The 17,940-nt window shown below is 41.6% G+C and overlaps 1 protein-coding gene across 1 annotated transcript in view; it reads right to left on the bottom strand.

Annotated features, from left to right (window-relative positions):
• The window catches only part of RPGRIP1 (RPGR interacting protein 1), a gene marked incomplete at its 5' end in the record, with an annotated part of 129,530 nt that overhangs the window by 62,205 nt on the left and 49,385 nt on the right, over positions 1-17,940 (bottom strand). Inside the window, one exon of the mRNA XM_082244559.1 lies at positions 8,260-8,392. Within this exon, the coding sequence (XP_082100685.1) occupies positions 8,260-8,392 (133 nt within the window). The remainder of the gene's footprint in view (positions 1-8,259; positions 8,393-17,940) is intronic.

The raw sequence follows: 17,940 nt of genomic DNA on the forward strand, positions 1-17,940 counted from the left end.
ATGCAATTATTTTAGTAAATATAAACTGCTAAATACCTTTTCTCATCAGCAGTTAGAGCAGTCTTGTGACTTCTATCAGTATCTGGTTAAAGCTTGCAGGAGGAGTTATTATTCTCTCCTGATTGCCCTATGAGGCTGCAGGACCCCTGACCATTTGTCTGGACAGTGCTGATTGGCCCTGTGCTGATCACATGCACTCTCCCAAGAAAAAAAAAAACTCTCTAGCAATACACACCAAACTGAGCATGTGCAGACTGCCCCCAAGGCTCTGTTCTATCAGGAGATGGATAAGGGACAGTGGAAGAAGGAGAGGATCAAAGAATACAGGATCAAACAGTCTTTTTACACAATGCAGAGGATTAACCCCCTTAGGTTGGCAAGGTATAACAAGCACGCTTTACTGCATAAAGTGCACAACCCTTTTAAATAACCTGCATTTTATGGCTTTACTATCCTTACTATTTTTTTATGTTATATGCACATATCTTGTTAACACCGTGGTTTTTATTTTTAGTTTTTATCAAATAAAACATACTCTTGCTTTCATGTTTATAGGAAACCTGTCCTAAGAAAAACCTTTTCAAGCCACTGACTGGGAGCCAATATGTAGCCAGTGATATTACAGTGGAGTCAGATAATTCTGACCTACTTCTTCCAGGTCAGTGACACAAGGTATCCAAACCAGTGAAGTGGCAAGACAGTCAGCTAACTAGCTATTTATTTGTGACATACATTTTTATTTGTTACTATTGTAAAGAAAGTTATCTCGCATGAATACCCATGTACAGTAAGTAAAGATGGACTTTAAGGGCACAACATGAGCCATGTACACATGTAATTCTATAAAAAAATAAAAAATAAAGTAAATTTATTTAACAAATAATTAGAAATGACTGGTATAAAACAGGCTTTCTAGAAACAAAGCCACAAATGGGGAGCTAAGACCCCCTACAAAGCTGTATGTATACCCTCAGCTCAATCACAGACAAGAGTAGCGTTACATCCAAAGTACCACCTATTGGACAAGAGTATTTGGATGTTATGCATGAATATTTTGTATATTTACTGCTTTGCTTTCTGTAATTGAGCTGAGGGTAGGGGCCTTCCCCTGTCTGTGGCTTTGTTTCTAGAAAGCCTGTCTTTTATCAGTAATCTTTAATTATTTGTTAAATAAATTGAAACATTTTATAGAATTACACATGTACATGTCTCGTGTTGTGCCCTTAAAGTCCATCTCTAAGTGTCGGTTTACACTGATCCGACCCGACTTCGGGCGACTAATGCCGTCGCCCGTGCACCGCGACTTTGGCGCGGCTTGCAACGACTTCACATAATGGAAGTCAATGCAAGTCGCTCTGACTTTGCAAAAAAAAGGTGCAGGAACCTTTTTCTAAGTCGCAGCGACTTGAGTCGCTCCTATTAGAACGGTTCCATTGCACAGCATGGACCGCTACTTGTCAGGCGACCAAGTCACCTGACAAGTCGGAACAGTGTGAACCGGCACTAAGGGCAGAACAGAAATCTTTCTTTTCTGTCTATTTTGGATGTGGCACGCTCTAGAAAGCTGGTTTGTTTTTTGTTACTATTGTAGTTATTTTATTTGTGACTTACATTCTCCTTTCCATATTTCAGTTACTGTATTATATTTATACATGTAAAGATTATTCTTCTAGTGACTGTCCGCATAAAAAAATGTCAGTCACTCAGACTGCCCATATTAAAAAGGCAATTTTGAGCATTGCTTAAAATTATCAGGCAATTTCCTTTAACCTTAAGAGAGGCTTTAATGCAGCTAAAAATAAAATAAAATAAAAAGAGGTTTCTTTACAGCATACCCATTACCTTAAAATGTGCAGCCCTGACTAAGGGGGTCCCTTACAGCAGCTGAAACATTGGCTTGTTAACCAAATTTTTAGCACTAAATGGGCTTTACCACTGGTCTGTTTTTTTCTGTGTTCTATATTTTGTATAACTTGCTTGAGTGCTGTCACTGAGTCATAGTACTGCAACATGTGGAACACTAAGGCCTTACTGAAGGAGAACATGCATTTGAGAACTATTGCCGCAATACCTACAGTAAGGGGAAGAAGTATTTGATCTGATTTTGCACGTTTTCCCACTGACAAAGAAATGATCAGTTGATAATTTGAATGGTAGGTAAAATATCCAGAAAAACGTATTTCATAAAAGTTATAAATTGATTTGCATTTTAATGAGTGAAATAAGTATTTGATCCCCTATCAATCAGAAAGATTTCTTGCTCCCAGGTGTCTTCTATACAGGTAATGAGCTGAGATTAGGAGCACTCTCTTAAAGGCAGTGCTCTTAATTTCAGCTCATTACCCGTTATAAAAGACACCTGTCCACAAATGCAATCAATCAATCAATCAATCAAATTCTTATCTCTCCACCATGGGCAAGACCAAAGAGCTGTCCAAGGATGTCAGGGACAAAATTGTAGAGAGGGTGACAACAGTTGGTGCAATTATTCGCAAATGGAAGAAATACAAAATAACTGTCAATCTCCCTCAATGATCATGAGAACAGTGAGAAATCAGCCCAAAACTATACAGCAGTGGCGGAGCCAGAGGGTTAGCTGGGGTGGCAATTGACACCCCAGAAGAAATCCTTGCCACCCCTGTTGCCACCCCAATCCTGGGTGGGTGGATGACAGCGCTGCAGCGGAGGAATCACAGGGGATGAGGATCGCCGTACGGGAGGCGGGAGCTGCGGAGGGAGGAGGGAGGCGGATCGGATTCGGATGGAGAGCTGGTAGGCAGTGGGAGGGAGGCGGAGCGGAGGAATCACAGGGGAGCGCCCTGGGCGGTACCATTTACTAGAGGAGGGGGCGCAGGTGAAGTGCTCGTAGTCCGCAGAGTACACTGTGTGTGTGTGGATGACTACTACACACCATCCGCTCTATGCAGCTGCAGCCTGCAACAATGTGCCGAGTGCGCTCCTGCACTCGGCACAAGCCTAGAACAGAAGAGCCCTTCCCCTTCCCTGTCAGCAAAGACACTTCCCCCTGACGTGACGTCACTGAGATGCCGGCGCCAGCGGGATTAGAGAGAGAGGAGGACTCACAGTCAGAGGAGAAGAGTGTGCTGCCAGGGCTGCCAGAGGAGGAACCAAGCTAGTAAGGCACAAGTAAGCAATACTTAGGATTGGGGGGGTGGGGGGGGCTTGGGGAGAGAGAGACCAAGGCTGTGGGGAGGTTAATTGCCAATGATATTTGTAATATGCAGCATGAGGAGGTAATTCATTTCCACTGGTCATTGATGCATTAGTGACCGACCACCAATGGCTGTTAATTAACCCCTATTTGCTGCATTAGTGGCACCAGTGTCAGTGTTAACACTAACATTGGTGCCACTAATGCAGCACATAGGGGTTAATTTACTGCCACTGGTGGTCGGTCACTAATGCATCAATGACCAGTGGAAATGAATTACCTCCTCATGCTGCATATTACAAATATCATTGGCAATTAACCACTTGCTGACCCGTCGCAGTATATGTACTGTGATGGGGTGTCAGCTACAGGCGTACGTCCCTGCCTGTTTCAAGGTTTCTGGCACATGCCCCCATCCACTTACTCCCCTGTGATTTGACACAGCAAGAGACTGTCAGCAGATCTCAGCCAATGATTCACAGCCGAGACCTGCTGATCGGCTGTGTCAAATCACAGCCCAGAGCTCTGTGTTGACAATCAATACAGGGCTCTTTACAGAGGGAATGATCGCTTTTTCTTTCTTTTCCCTGCAAAGCAGAGAAAATAAAGAAATCGATCTGTAGTAAAAAGCAGCACATGTTACACATTGTTAGGCACACAATTAGCCCCTTGATTGCCCCTAGATGTTAACCCCTTCTTAGCCGGTGTCATTAGTACAGTGACAGTGTATAGTATTATCACTGATCACTGTATAAGTGTCACTGGTGATGTGGCAGTTAGTTCCCACAAAGTGTCAGGCCCGTGTCACGATCACAGTCCCACTATTAGGGTCCTTTCACAAGAATGATCTGATCAGATCCGCCTGTACGTTTTTCAGGTGGATCTGATTGGATGCTCCATGCATCCCTAAGGTGCAGCGGATGACACCCGCTGCTATCCGCTTCCGATCCTATCCATGAAATCCGGACGGATGGAAACCCTATTTTCAATCCATCCAGCGGATCGGATGGGATCGGATGAGAATGGACAGACGGTCCATTCTCATCCGATTCCCCCATAAAGGACAGCGGGAATCTGACACCTCTGTCTCCCCACACAGAGCGGAGACGGAGTGGTCATCTGCCTGCTCAGCGGGGATCGGCGGATCGTTCCCCACTGAGTAGAACGGACTCCGTCAGCGGATGCGGACCATGTGAAAGGACCCTAAGTTGCTGATCACCACCATTTCTAGTATATATAAAAAAATAAAAAATTCCATTATATATCTCATTTGTAGGCATTTTAGCTTTCACACAAACACATTAATATACACTTATTTTTTTACTAAAGACAGCAGATTTCATTTTGGTCTAAATTATGGAAGAATTTTTTTTTTTTTATTGGATGTTTTATAGCAGAAAGTAAAAACTATTTTTTTTTTTCAAAATAGTTTTTTTCTTTTTTCATTCACATAATAAAAGCGAACACACACCAGTGGTATGCAAATACCCTCAAAAAAATTTACATAAATTTTATTTGGGTACAGCGTTGCATGATGGGGGTAAAATCTTCTAGAGCTCAAGTGGTTAATTAACCTCCCAGAGAGTTAACCACTGCAGCCAGTTCACATGGGGATCGCAGTCACTGCCATCAATGCTGGGGGTTATTAAATAAGCTAGCACCATTGCTGGGGATCATTGTTGCAGAAACTGATGCGAATGCTGTGGATTATTATTGCGTAAATTGGCTGCTGTTTTAAGTATTTTCTTGTTTTGAAATTACACTAAATCTTTCTGTACACCTGGGGGGGGGGGGGGGGCAGTTTGCCACTGCATCCTGTCCGCATGCTGTATCCTGTCCGCCAGCTGTATCCTGTCCACATGCTGTATCCTGTCCGCCAGCTGTATCCTGTCCGCCAGCTGTATCCTGTCCGCCAGCTGTATCCTGTCCGCCAGCTGTATCCTGTCCGCCACCTGTATGTATTTATTATGCCACATATTTTTTGTAAAAAATCCTAAGTGTATTTTGATTGGTTTGCAAAAAGTTATTACATCTACAAACTATGGAACTTTTTATTTTTTAATTGTTTTTACTAGTAATGGCAGCGATCAGCAATTATTAGAGGGACTGCGACATTGCGGTGGACAAATCTGACACTAAATGACACTTTGTATATTGACCCCCCAAAATAATATCTTGCCACCCCTTTGCTACCCCTGTTTTAAAAGTCTAGCTCCGCCACTGCTATACAGGAGAATCTTGTCAATGATCTCAAGGCAGCTGAGACCATAGTCACCAAGAAAACATTTGAAAACACTATGCTGTGAAGGGCTGAAATCCTGCAGCATCCGCAAGGTCCCTCTGCTAATGAAAGCACATGTACAGGCCCGTCTGAAGTTTGCTAATGAACATCTGAATGATTCACAGGAGAACTGGGTGAAAATGTTGTGGTCAGATGAGACCAAAATCAAGCTTTTTGGCATTAACTCAACTCGCTGTGTTTGGAGGAGGAGGAATGCTGCCTACGACCCCAAGAACACCATTCCCATCGTCAAACATGAAGGTGGAAACATTATGCTTTTGAGGTGTTTTTCAGCTAAGGGGACAGGACAATTTCACCACATCAAAAGGGACGATGGACGGGGCCATGTACCGCCAAATCTTGGGTGAGAACCTCCTTCCCTCAGTCAGGGCATTGAAAATGGGTCATGGATGGGTATTCCAGCATGACAATGACAGAAAACACATGGCCAAGGCAACAAGAGAGTAGCTCAAAAAGAAGCACATTAAGGTCCTGGAGTGGCCTAACCAGTCTCCAGATCTTAATCCTATAGAAATATGTGGAGGAAGCTGAAGGTTAGAGTTACCAAACGTCAGCCTCGAAACCTTAATGACTTGGAGAGGATCTGAAAAGAGGAGTGGGGCAAAATCCCTCCTGAGATGTGCACAAACCTGGTGGCCAACTACAAGAAACATCTGACCTCAGTGATTGCCAACCAGGGGTTTGCTACCAAGTACTAAGTCATGTTTTGTGAAGAGGTCAAATATTTTTTCACTCATTAAAATGCAAATCAATTGATAACTTTTTTGAAATGCATTTTTTTTCTAGGATATTTTGTTGTTATTCTGTCTCTCACTGTTAAAATAAATCTACCATTAAAATTATAGACTGATCATTTCTTTGTCATTGGGCAAACTTACAAAATCAGCAGGGGATCAAATACTTTTTTCCCTCACTGTGTAACTGCTAGCATGCATTAGCCAACAAGTTGTGAGCTGTAGGTGAATCCCAGTTCTACATTATTTAATGTAATAATATAAGTGTTTATGCTGGAATTTATTCCTGCTTGGCCTATCGGCCATTAAATTTACTATACAACCATTAAATTCCAGTATGAAAAATTTGTTGTATAATATTATCACCTCATGCAATGCTCCTGTCCTGGCCAACTACCTTGTGGCAATTCTTAAAATTGTGCCGACAAGAGGAACCAAAATAGAATGCAAAATCCATAAGAAAAATGACCTCTGAAACAAATGCCTGCACCACAAAGGTTGTATTAAAAAATAAAAAAATAATTTTGATATAAATGGCATGACGCTATGCAATATACAGATATAACCTATAAATTACAAACATTTTAAAACATACCCCCCAAAAAATACAAAGTTATCATCCATCAGGGAACTTAAACAGAGTCCTGGGTAATACAGAGCAAGGCCAGTAAACCAAAAATACTGTATTTACTGTACATGCAAAAAAATCCCAAATTAAGAAACAAAAATCTAAATAAAGTTTAATCTGGGGACATGCATCTTGGTTCCAGCTGTCCCATCAGGAACAAGGGGCTAAAGGGCTCATTGACACCAGTCTCCATGTTTACTTGGAGATCTACTTGCAGGATTAAATAGTGAAACTATGATATGGGGGAACCGAGAAAAACAAAAATGTTGTAGTAATGCTAGTGACAGAGTGCATCATATGTGTCATTTTTTATATTGCCAATAGTTATTAGCCAATTTATTATATGTTTATATTTAAAAACATGGTCAAAAAGCCATAGTAAAGAATATTAAATTCATTTATTCTAGATTTTACTTTTGTCACACATGTTGCAGCAGTTCTGTTGTCAGGGCACTGCATTGTTAGTGTAGCACTGTCCCCATAGGGCTTGCTGTATGATGACTTGTTGGGCCTCCTCTGATTACCAACATACAGTCACTTAGGGTACAGTTCACACATTTATCCTTACTCCCAGTGGCTTGTTGCTCAATAAACAGTGCAGGGTTTTAGTTTTTAGTATTTATTGTGGAACTTGGATGGGAGAAGGGAATAGTGGGATACTCTGACTGGAACGAGATACATTGGATAAGGACAACTCTCGCTTGGCCTCACTAGGTTGCTTGTCAAAGCAGTCTCACTACTTAAACCATACTGCCACATGTATGGAAAGGGTTAGGTCTCCTTGCTCTTTCTCCAGCAATAGTCTTGGTGAACTACATTATCTTCAGGATACTCTCTAGCATCCCCTTTACTGACAACTGTCCACTGACTCTTCTAGCTGCAGGGGTGGCCCCCCTCAGGTCAGGCCCCTTGACTTAGATCTGTACTCACTGTACTGCAGAATCAGATCTATCAGTGTCTCCCCTTCTATTCAGCTTTACAGGACCTTCCGGTTCAGTTCCTCTCTAGCTCTTTAGGCCCTCAGGTCGACCAGCTGAGGCCGCATGGCACCTCCCCAGCTGAAACACCCAGAGCACATGTGCTCCTGGCATTTATACAGTATACCAGCATGCACTGAGGCATTTTCCTCTGCCAAATCACTAGGGCTGTACCAAATGCCTGTGCATTCATTGCACCTGAGCACATTGAGACCTCACTAGCAGATCCTGCTCTCCGGTAGGCAGAGAACAATATAGATTTACCTGCAATCCCTCTGGTAAGCAAAAATGATTCAAAACTATACTTTCTCTCTAGCACCTACCTAGAAAGGTGCTACATTAGTGGTCAAGTTAATGGACATTTTGACAGTGATGGCATCTATGGACAGTAACTAAATAAGTCATACTATATGAAAGACCATTTTTTTATTAAATATACTGTGTACCTTTTAATTTTGTCCTCCTGCTTCCTGGCATATTCTTTAAGTAGCAGATTCTCTTCATGAAGCCGTAGAAACTTGTCCTCCAATTCTTCACGGGATATCAAAGCCACTCTGCGTCTGGTCTTCACATCTTTTTCTGTATATAAAGTTTTATATTCAAGTGTGAACAAACATGCTAAGATCTGTAACAAACAGGCCTCTGAATGTTTCAATTAGACAAAACCAATAGGAAAATGCAATAAGCCCCAACAGAAATCATTTTTCACTGAACTCTCTACAGTAAACTGAGATCTGATGGATTCCTGTACAAAACTGTACTGTGCTTATTGCACTTAATTTAAAGTTGAATGCCAATTATACAATAGGTGTGCGCAGCCTATTACATTAGGGTGTGCACCCCAAATCTCAAACACACATGCAAGTGTATGTCTAAATATAAATGGCCCGGTGCATTCATCTCCCTGCTGGCAATATAAAAGAGAATAATATCGGCGCAGAATGGACAATAATAGATCGAAAAGCAGCTGCACTCCTCAGGTCAAAATACAATTCCTGTGTAAAATAATATGTAATGCAATAGGCAGCGCTAAAAACACACTAATAACATCATAAAATCATAAAATATAAAGGGAGAAATCAGAGTCCATGCACCAAGCCCGTGATGAAAAGTGAACACTTTCTGGCAGGATCGACAGGTGCTCTAAGTGTTAGAATCCACCACCGAGTGAAATGGCCTTTCACCTTAGGCTTATTGGATATAAGCATATGACTCAAAAACTCTTATAGCGATCTCCCCTTAACATGAACGGTGGATGGGATGCACTCCTTCTTGTACTTCACCTCCAAGAGACCTCACACTGAACAGACGCAACACCACAATGTTCCCAGAGCGGACTATGCACTGCTCACAGATAGGCTTCAGTCAGTAGCTCCCCTTAAAACCATGAAATAGGGAAAAACACCGGGCAAGCCCATAGCGTAACACTGATACACTTTATTCAAAAAATGAAGTTAAAGACAGCCTCTTACTTGTATTAAAAGGTAAAATCGCATCAAACAATCATGCCGACGGGTCCCGTAGGTACCTCACCGGATCTCCAGACAGCAGTGGGCAACGTCTGCAAGCTCCTCCTTCCCCCCGGACGCGTGTCGTCCCCCAATGGGCGGGGACTTCTTCAGCGGTATGTGAAGGTAGGTAGTAGACGTCGCCCCTTAAATATACCGCCATATCTGCTAATTGGACCGGAAAACGGGATCCTCTCATTGGCTGACCTCCATCGCCAGGACTACAGAGTACACTTCCGCTCTCTATAGAGCGGAAATGACGATGCCCCACGTTTGAAGACCACCCCTTCACCGCTCTGAGATTGGATGAGCGGACCGGATCCTATTTACAGCGGCTTCCTCTTTATGATGAATACGGAAGACGCCGCCACTCTGTTAAGAGAGGAAACGCCCACGTATGACGTAAGAGGACCGCCCCTTCCTTCCTTATCCTAGCATATGGCCGGAAGTAAACAATACTCGAGCGTGCTAATGGGAGTCCATGGTTCCTCCCATGTTTGCACAACTGTCAGCATAGTTTGTATTATATGTGACACAAAACAAGATGTGACTTCTGTTGGTCTAAAATTAAAAAATATGGCTGTATAAACCAAACAAAGACAAAGGGTAATATATATATATACCATTTGTAAAATAATGGATAAAAACATACTTGAATATATGGATACTTACAGGGGGGAGGGGGGCCTAGGAAAGAATGGTGGTGATCCCCACATTTTTCATCATCCTTGCACCCAGGGCAGGTGCAAACACTCTAAGAGACCTCTAACCCTATATGTCCCTATATCCATGGGATATTTATGATAATATCACTACAACAGTAATTAAATTTATTATAGTATAAAAAATATATAAAAACCAGAGCCGGAGGCGTCCCACTGTTGTCTGGATCACATAAAAACCTAAAAACATATAAAAATAAAATAAAACCCTAAAAAATAAAATAAAAATATTTTTAACGGTCAAAAATAAAACAATTGAGGTCAAACTCCACGTTCAGGCCTCGGGGTACCCCCACTTTAGTCTCGTATATCCAAAAGGACTCACGTTGACTTAACTTTCTGATCAGGTTACCCCCCCTCCAGTGCTTGTGAACTCTTTCTATACCCCAAAACTTCAAATTCCCAGGGTCTTTGTTATGGAATTTTTTGAAATGTTGGGTCACATGGTGGGGTGTTTTTCCTTTCTTAATGCTTCGGACAAGTTCAGCAACCCTAGTTTGTAAGGCCCTTGATGTCCTACCTACATACTGCAGGCCACAGTCACATTCTAGTATGTATACTACGCCTGTAGTCGAGCACGTGATCAGATTTTTAATTGCATAGCTCCTTCCTGTTGCAATCGCTATGAACTCCTTCCTTCGTTTTAAATTCCCTTTAGCTGTTCTACACACTACGCATTTGCCACAGGCGTAAAAGCCAGATAAATATGGCAACAAATTATTGTTAATCTGTGTAGGTGGGTCTACTACCCCTGGGGCCAGAAAATTCCTGAGAGTAGGTGCCTTCTTGTACACAAACAATGGTCTAGCGGGTATGATTGCTCCCAGGGTTTTATCCTGTTGAAGGATCGGCCAGTGTTTTTTAAAAATCTTTTCGATTTTTTTGTGCTGGATGTTGTAGTCTAGTATAATTCTGATCTCATCCTTCTTGGGTTTAATTACTCTAGGGGCAATTGACAGAAGTGATTCTTGATCAATAGCCTGGACAGCCAACCTATCCTCCTTGAGCTTATCTCTGCAGTATCCTTTTTGCATAAATCTGTCACAGTAAACCCGTGACTGTGAAGCAAAATCTATGTCGGAGGCACAATTGCGCCTTAAGCGCATAAACTGCCCTTTAGGAATATTGCAGAGCCATGTATGGTGATGGCAACTGTCCAGTGGAATGTACGCATTCCGGTCCGTGGGTTTAGAAAAATTAGAGGTGGTAATTTTGTTTTCGGTGGCCGAAATGACTAGATCTAAGAATACTACCTTCTCTTTGCTAGTGGTCCAGGCTAAGGTGATATTTTTGTTGTTGCAATTCAATCTATCCATGAATTTATTTAGACCATCCATATCTCCTTCCCATATAAGGAACATGTCGTCTATGTACCTTCTATAGCATGTTAGCTCTGGGGGGCGATCTTTAAATACCACTTCTTCCTCCCAGTGGGCCATAAACAAGTTGGCCACACTGGGAGCGAAACGTGCCCCCATCGCCACACCTCTGGTTTGGAGATAATAAGTCCTATTGTACCAGAAGTAATTCCTGGCGAGACAGAACCACAGACTGCTCAACAGGAAACTTCTAAGTTTTCTGGGAAAATCAGACTGGGAAAAAGCCCATTTGACAGCTGCTTCTGCGGCGTCATGTCCAATTATGGTGTAAAGGGAACTGACGTCCGCAGTTACCAGGATCGTGGAAGCTGTACAAGGGAAATCTTGTAGAATCTGTAGGATGTGTTTGGTGTCTTTTAAGTAAGACTTGGTTTTAACCACCAAAGGTTGTAAATATACATCTATAAATTGTCCTAATCTGGACGTCACAGATGGAGATCCTGTCTGGAGATCCGGTGAGGTACCTACGGGACCCGTCGGCATGATAGTTTGATGCGATTTTACCTTTTAATACAAGTAAGAGACTGTCTTTAACTTCATTTTTTGAATAAAGTGTATCAGTGTTACGCTATGGGCTTGCCCGGTGTTTTTCCCTATTTCATGGTTTTAAGGGGAGCTACTGACTGAAGCCTATCTGTGAGCAGTGCATAGTCCGCTCTGGGAACATTGTGGTGTTGCGTCTGTTCAGTGTGAGGTCTCTTGGAGGTGAAGTACAAGAAGGAGTGCATCCCATCCACCGTTCATGTTAAGGGGAGATCGCTATAAGAGTTTTTGAGTCATATGCTTATATCCAATAAGCCTAGGGTGAGAGGCCATTTCACTCGGTGGTGGATTCTAACACTTAGAGCACCTGTCGATCCTGCCAGAAAGTGTTCACTTTTCATCACGGGCTTGGTGCATGGACTCTGATTTCTCCCTTTATATTTTATGATTTTATGATGTTATTAGTGTGTTATTAGTGTGTTTTTAGCGCTGCCTATTGCATTACATATCTCCCTGCTGGCACAATGAAAGAGAAGTACTTAAAGCGGAGTTCCGGGCTCAAATACCTTTTTTAACTAAAAATACCCCTATAATACTAATCCATCGCCCTTTACAGAACCCTATTCTCATGCTAACAAGGTGTACGGTATTGGATTTTAGTCCAAATCTTAATTTTAAAAATGCTGTCTGGGTGTGGCCATCTTGGATGTGGGCATCTGAAGCCGCAGTGTAATCTGCTGTGTCCTTCTTCCTGATTCCAGGGAATGTTATGGGAGTTCTTCCTGATTCCAGCCTCCTGGGAGTGAGGCTCTAGCTCTCGCCCCCTAGAGCCTCACAGGCTAGCGACGTAGTCCTACGTCGCTTTGCCTGTGAGGGGCTGACTGCCGCAGTAAATATACTGTGGGCGGTCGGCAAGTGGTTAAGGGACTATGTACAAGACTTTAGTAATGAAAACGGTATTATTAGTAATAATCAGCATGGATTCATGAAAAATCGTTCTTGGCAGACCAATCTATTAACCTTCTATGATGAAGTGAGTTGCCATCTAGATAAAGGAAGGCCTGTAGATGTGGTGTATCTGGATTTTGCAAAGGCATTTGACACAGTGCTCTACAAACGCTTACTGTACAAACTAAGGTACATAGGTATGGACCATAGGGTAAGTACCTGGATAGAGAACTGGCTCCAAGGGCGAGTCCAGAGGGTGGTGATAAATGGGGAGTACTCGGATTGGGCGGGTGTGGAAAGTGGGGTCCCCCAAGGATCTGTCCTGGTACCAATCCTGTTTAATTTATTCATAAATGATCTAGAGGAGGGGATATCTAATACAATCTCAGTATTTGCGGATGATACTAAACTAAGCATGCCAATATCTTCTATACAGGACGTGGTAACTTTACAAACAGACGTGAACAAAATAATGGAGTGGGCAACTACATGGCAGATGAGATTTAATGTTGAAAAATGTAAGGTAATGCACTTGGGCGTCAGAAACACGAACGCAAGCTACTTGCTAGGGGGGAAACCTCTGGGTGAATCTAAGATGGAAAAGGACCCGAGGGTCCTAGTGGACAACAGGCTTGGCAGTGGCATGCAATGCCAGGCCACTGCAAGCAAAGCCAACAGAATACTGGCATGTATAAAAAAGGGGATTCACTCCAGAAATAAAGAGATTATTCTCTCACTCTACAAGACTCTGGTCCGGCCACATCTGGAGTATGCTGTCCAGTTCTGGGCACCAGTCTTCAGAAAGGATGTGCTGGAACTGGAGAGAGTACAGAGAAGGGCAACAAAAATAATTAGGGGAATGGAGGATCTCAGCTATGAGGTAAGACTGCAAGCATTGAACTTATTCTCTCTAGAGAAGATGCATGGGAAGAATATAGACAAATGGACTTTATTGGCACTAACACTCGGACACTAATGTCATAAAAAAGAATATTTTATTTTGAAGTAATTAAAAAACATGTATATATAGTGTATGTGTCACCACAAGTGTAAAACAAAGAGACATGAACAAAAATCAAATATAAAACATACAATTCAAAAGGCACATATATTCCAAATTGCCGAAACCTCTATCACCGCCTTGTGGGCAAGGATTACCATACTTTAGCTTGTATAGATTAAAGATGCTAGAATGGCCCTCTGGCTATTTCTAATGTAAAGAATTAAAGCTCTTTAAGCGAATCCATCGGCGGTGAGGATGAAGGGGCTCGGTATTGAATACTGTATTCCAGTCACGGACAAACTCTACATGTTTCGCGCTGTTGGCGCTTCTTCGGGAGTTTAAATAGGGGCTGAAACAGTTCTACAAAAATATATAAAAAAGAAGCATTTAGGATTTATACATATCAGGATATATATAAATGTACATGTGTGTGTACCTTCCTGGGACCCATGGAAGGAGAACAGAACATAAAAAATATATCAATATCACATCAATATTATCAATAGCATAACCCATCTGATTGAGTTTAGCCATGTTTTTATTGTTATCTTACCAGAGTAGCAATGTTAATAGCACAGTGTATAGAAACACTGTTCTCTATTGCAAGGATGCCGATGCCTATGGTCATGGGGCAGACACGAGGGCGAAGATCCAAAATTACGTGCCAGAAGACCCACCCCAAGGAAGAGAAGGGGGTGTGTCAGGATAGGAGGTGGGGGGATATTTAGGATAACAATCCTTAATCTAATAAGAGAAAATATATATACATATAATGAGCAAAAATAGAAAGAGTATCATACAATAAATATATGTTACTGAAAGTTTCAATATTAGATCTCTTACCCATTAATACTTAGAAAATAATGGTATTAATAGAGGTGAGGTCACGGAAAGTATAGCTGACTGTCGTAGTACAAATAGACATTAGAAAACTGAATGCCAGGAGAGTAATTCTGTATTCCCTGTAAGCAGAGACAGGGGATATTAGAATTGATAGGAAACAGATAGAAAAAGCACCCAGATAAAAATGTGAACGGGAACCAACCTTGATGTGTATAGTAATGGCTCAAACCATCCGGAAAGAACCAAAAAGCCTGTGAAAAAAGGCTTGCTAGGGGGCAGACGGCTTCTACTAGATGATGATACCGAACATCCTATAGACCCAAATAGACATAATATGGGGTATAAGGATGTAGTTTGAAAGAAAATTTCGCCATTACAGAACGCTTAATAATAATACTAAGCCTCTATTAGCATCATGCAGATAAATATGCATAGTATATACCTTAGTATGGTGGGTCAAACCATCCGGGAGGTGTCCAAAAAATAGTCTGTAGCAAAAAACTTTTGCTGTCGGGCAGGCAGCCTCTACTAATTGGTTAGACACAGTCTCCTGTGAATCCAATAGACAATATAGAGAGGGTATAAGGACATTATTTTAGAGAAGCAGGCATCATATTTCTTACCTTTTGATATCTTCAGGTTAGTACTCTGCACCCTGAATGGCATGGCGCCAATATCTGCTTCTCTAAAATAATGTCCTTATACCCTCTCTATATTGTCTATTGGATTCACAGGAGACTGTGTCTAACCAATTAGTAGAGGCTGCCTGCCCGACAGCAAAAGTTTTTTGCTACAGACTATTTTTTGGACACCTCCCGGATGGTTTGACCCACCATACTAAGGTATATACTATGCATATTTATCTGCATGATGCTAATAGAGGCTTAGTATTATTATTAAGCGTTCTGTAATGGCGAAATTTTCTTTCAAACTACATCCTTATACCCCATATTATGTCTATTTGGGTCTATAGGATGTTCGGTATCATCATCTAGTAGAAGCCGTCTGCCCCCTAGCAAGCCTTTTTTCACAGGCTTTTTGGTTCTTTCCGGATGGTTTGAGCCATTACTATACACATCAAGGTTGGTTCCCGTTCACATTTTTATCTGGGTGCTTTTTCTATCTGTTTCCTATCAATTCTAATATCCCCTGTCTCTGCTTACAGGGAATACAGAATTACTCTCCTGGCATTCAGTTTTCTAATGTCTATTTGTACTACGACAGTCAGCTATACTTTCCGTGACCTCACCTCTATTAATACCATTATTTTCTAAGTATTAATGGGTAAGAGATCTAATATTGAAACTTTCAGTAACATATATTTATTGTATGATACTCTTTCTATTTTTGCTCATTATATGTATATATATTTTCTCTTATTAGATTAAGGATTGTTATCCTAAATATCCCCCCACCTCCTATCCTGACACACCCCCTTCTCTTCCTTGGGGTGGGTCTTCTGGCACGTAATTTTGGATCTTCGCCCTCGTGTCTGCCCCATGACCATAGGCATCGGCATCCTTGCAATAGAGAACAGTGTTTCTATACACTGTGCTATTAACATTGCTACTCTGGTAAGATAACAATAAAAACATGGCTAAACTCAATCAGATGGGTTATGCTATTGATAATATTGATGTGATATTGATATATTTTTTATGTTCTGTTCTCCTTCCATGGGTCCCAGGAAGGTACACACACATGTACATTTATATATATCCTGATATGTATAAATCCTAAATGCTTCTTTTTTATATATTTTTGTAGAACTGTTTCAGCCCCTATTTAAACTCCCGAAGAAGCGCCAACAGCGCGAAACATGTAGAGTTTGTCCGTGACTGGAATACAGTATTCAATACCGAGCCCCTTCATCCTCACCGCCGATGGATTCGCTTAAAGAGCTTTAATTCTTTACATTAGAAATAGCCAGAGGGCCATTCTAGCATCTTTAATCTATACAAGCTAAAGTATGGTAATCCTTGCCCACAAGGCGGTGATAGAGGTTTCGGCAATTTGGAATATATGTGCCTTTTGAATTGTATGTTTTATATTTGATTTTTGTTCATGTCTCTTTGTTTTACACTTGTGGTGACACATACACTATATATACATGTTTTTTAATTACTTCAAAATAAAATATTCTTTTTTATGACATTAGTGTCCGAGTGTTAGTGCCAATAAAGTCCATTTGTCTATATTCTTCCCATGCATATTTTGTTTAGGACGTGGCACATGCTTTTTTAAGTGTCCACAGTGTCATCCTGTGCTGACACTTTTTTCTCTCCCTTTTGACTCTCTAGAGAAGAGACGCTTGAGAGGGGATATGATATCAATGTACAAATACTGTGCTGGTGACCCTAGCATAAGGAACAAACTATTCAGAGAAAGGGAATACAATAAGACACGTGGCCACTCACTAAAACTAGAGGAAAAATGGTTTAACCTTAAACTATGAAAGGGGTTCTTTACTGTCAAAGCAGTAAGGATGTGGAATTCTCTTCCACAAGCAGTGATATCAGCAGGGAGCATCGATAGTTTCAAAAAACTATTAGATGGGCACCTTAAAGATCACAACATAAAGGGGTATACAATGTACAATTAACAGTAAACACATTCACACAAACACACGCATCATAGGTTGAACTGGATGGACTAATGTATTTTTTCAACCTCACTAACTATGCAACTATATAGGAATAGGAGATGAGGAAAATCATTCCAATGGGTACACATGCTTCAAAGACAACTTTTACAGAAGAAAATACTCCTGCCTTTGCCACAGGAAATAACTGGATCTCCCAAATAGGGCAACAATAAAACCTTGCCCAGGTTCTAACCATTTCCTACTATAACCAAAACTACATACAAAGGTTCTTGATGGAGATCCCCTTTATGCAAAATTGAATGGTCTGCACTCTGCCCCAGCCTGTGATTGGACAAGGAAGGAGCAGCAGCTCATTTTAAATCTCTCAGCATGTTCCTTATCAGTACATGTGCATGAAGCAGAGCCTCAGCAGATCATCATTGCCTTAGAGTAGTGGTCTCCAAACCGCTCCCCATCGGCTGGATGTGGCAGTTTGTTAGCCTTTAACCAGGCCTTGGGGCACTATTCCTCCCACTGATACAAAGCATCATTTCTACAACTGACAACAACAGTGGGACATCATTTCTACCACTGATGTCAATGATGCCGCACTATTCCTCCCACTGACATCAGCGATGGGGCACTATTCACCCCACT

This window comes from Pelophylax lessonae, assembly GCF_965119305.1.
Source record: "Pelophylax lessonae genome assembly, chromosome: 1".
In the NCBI taxonomy this organism is placed as follows: domain Eukaryota; kingdom Metazoa; phylum Chordata; class Amphibia; order Anura; family Ranidae; genus Pelophylax; species Pelophylax lessonae.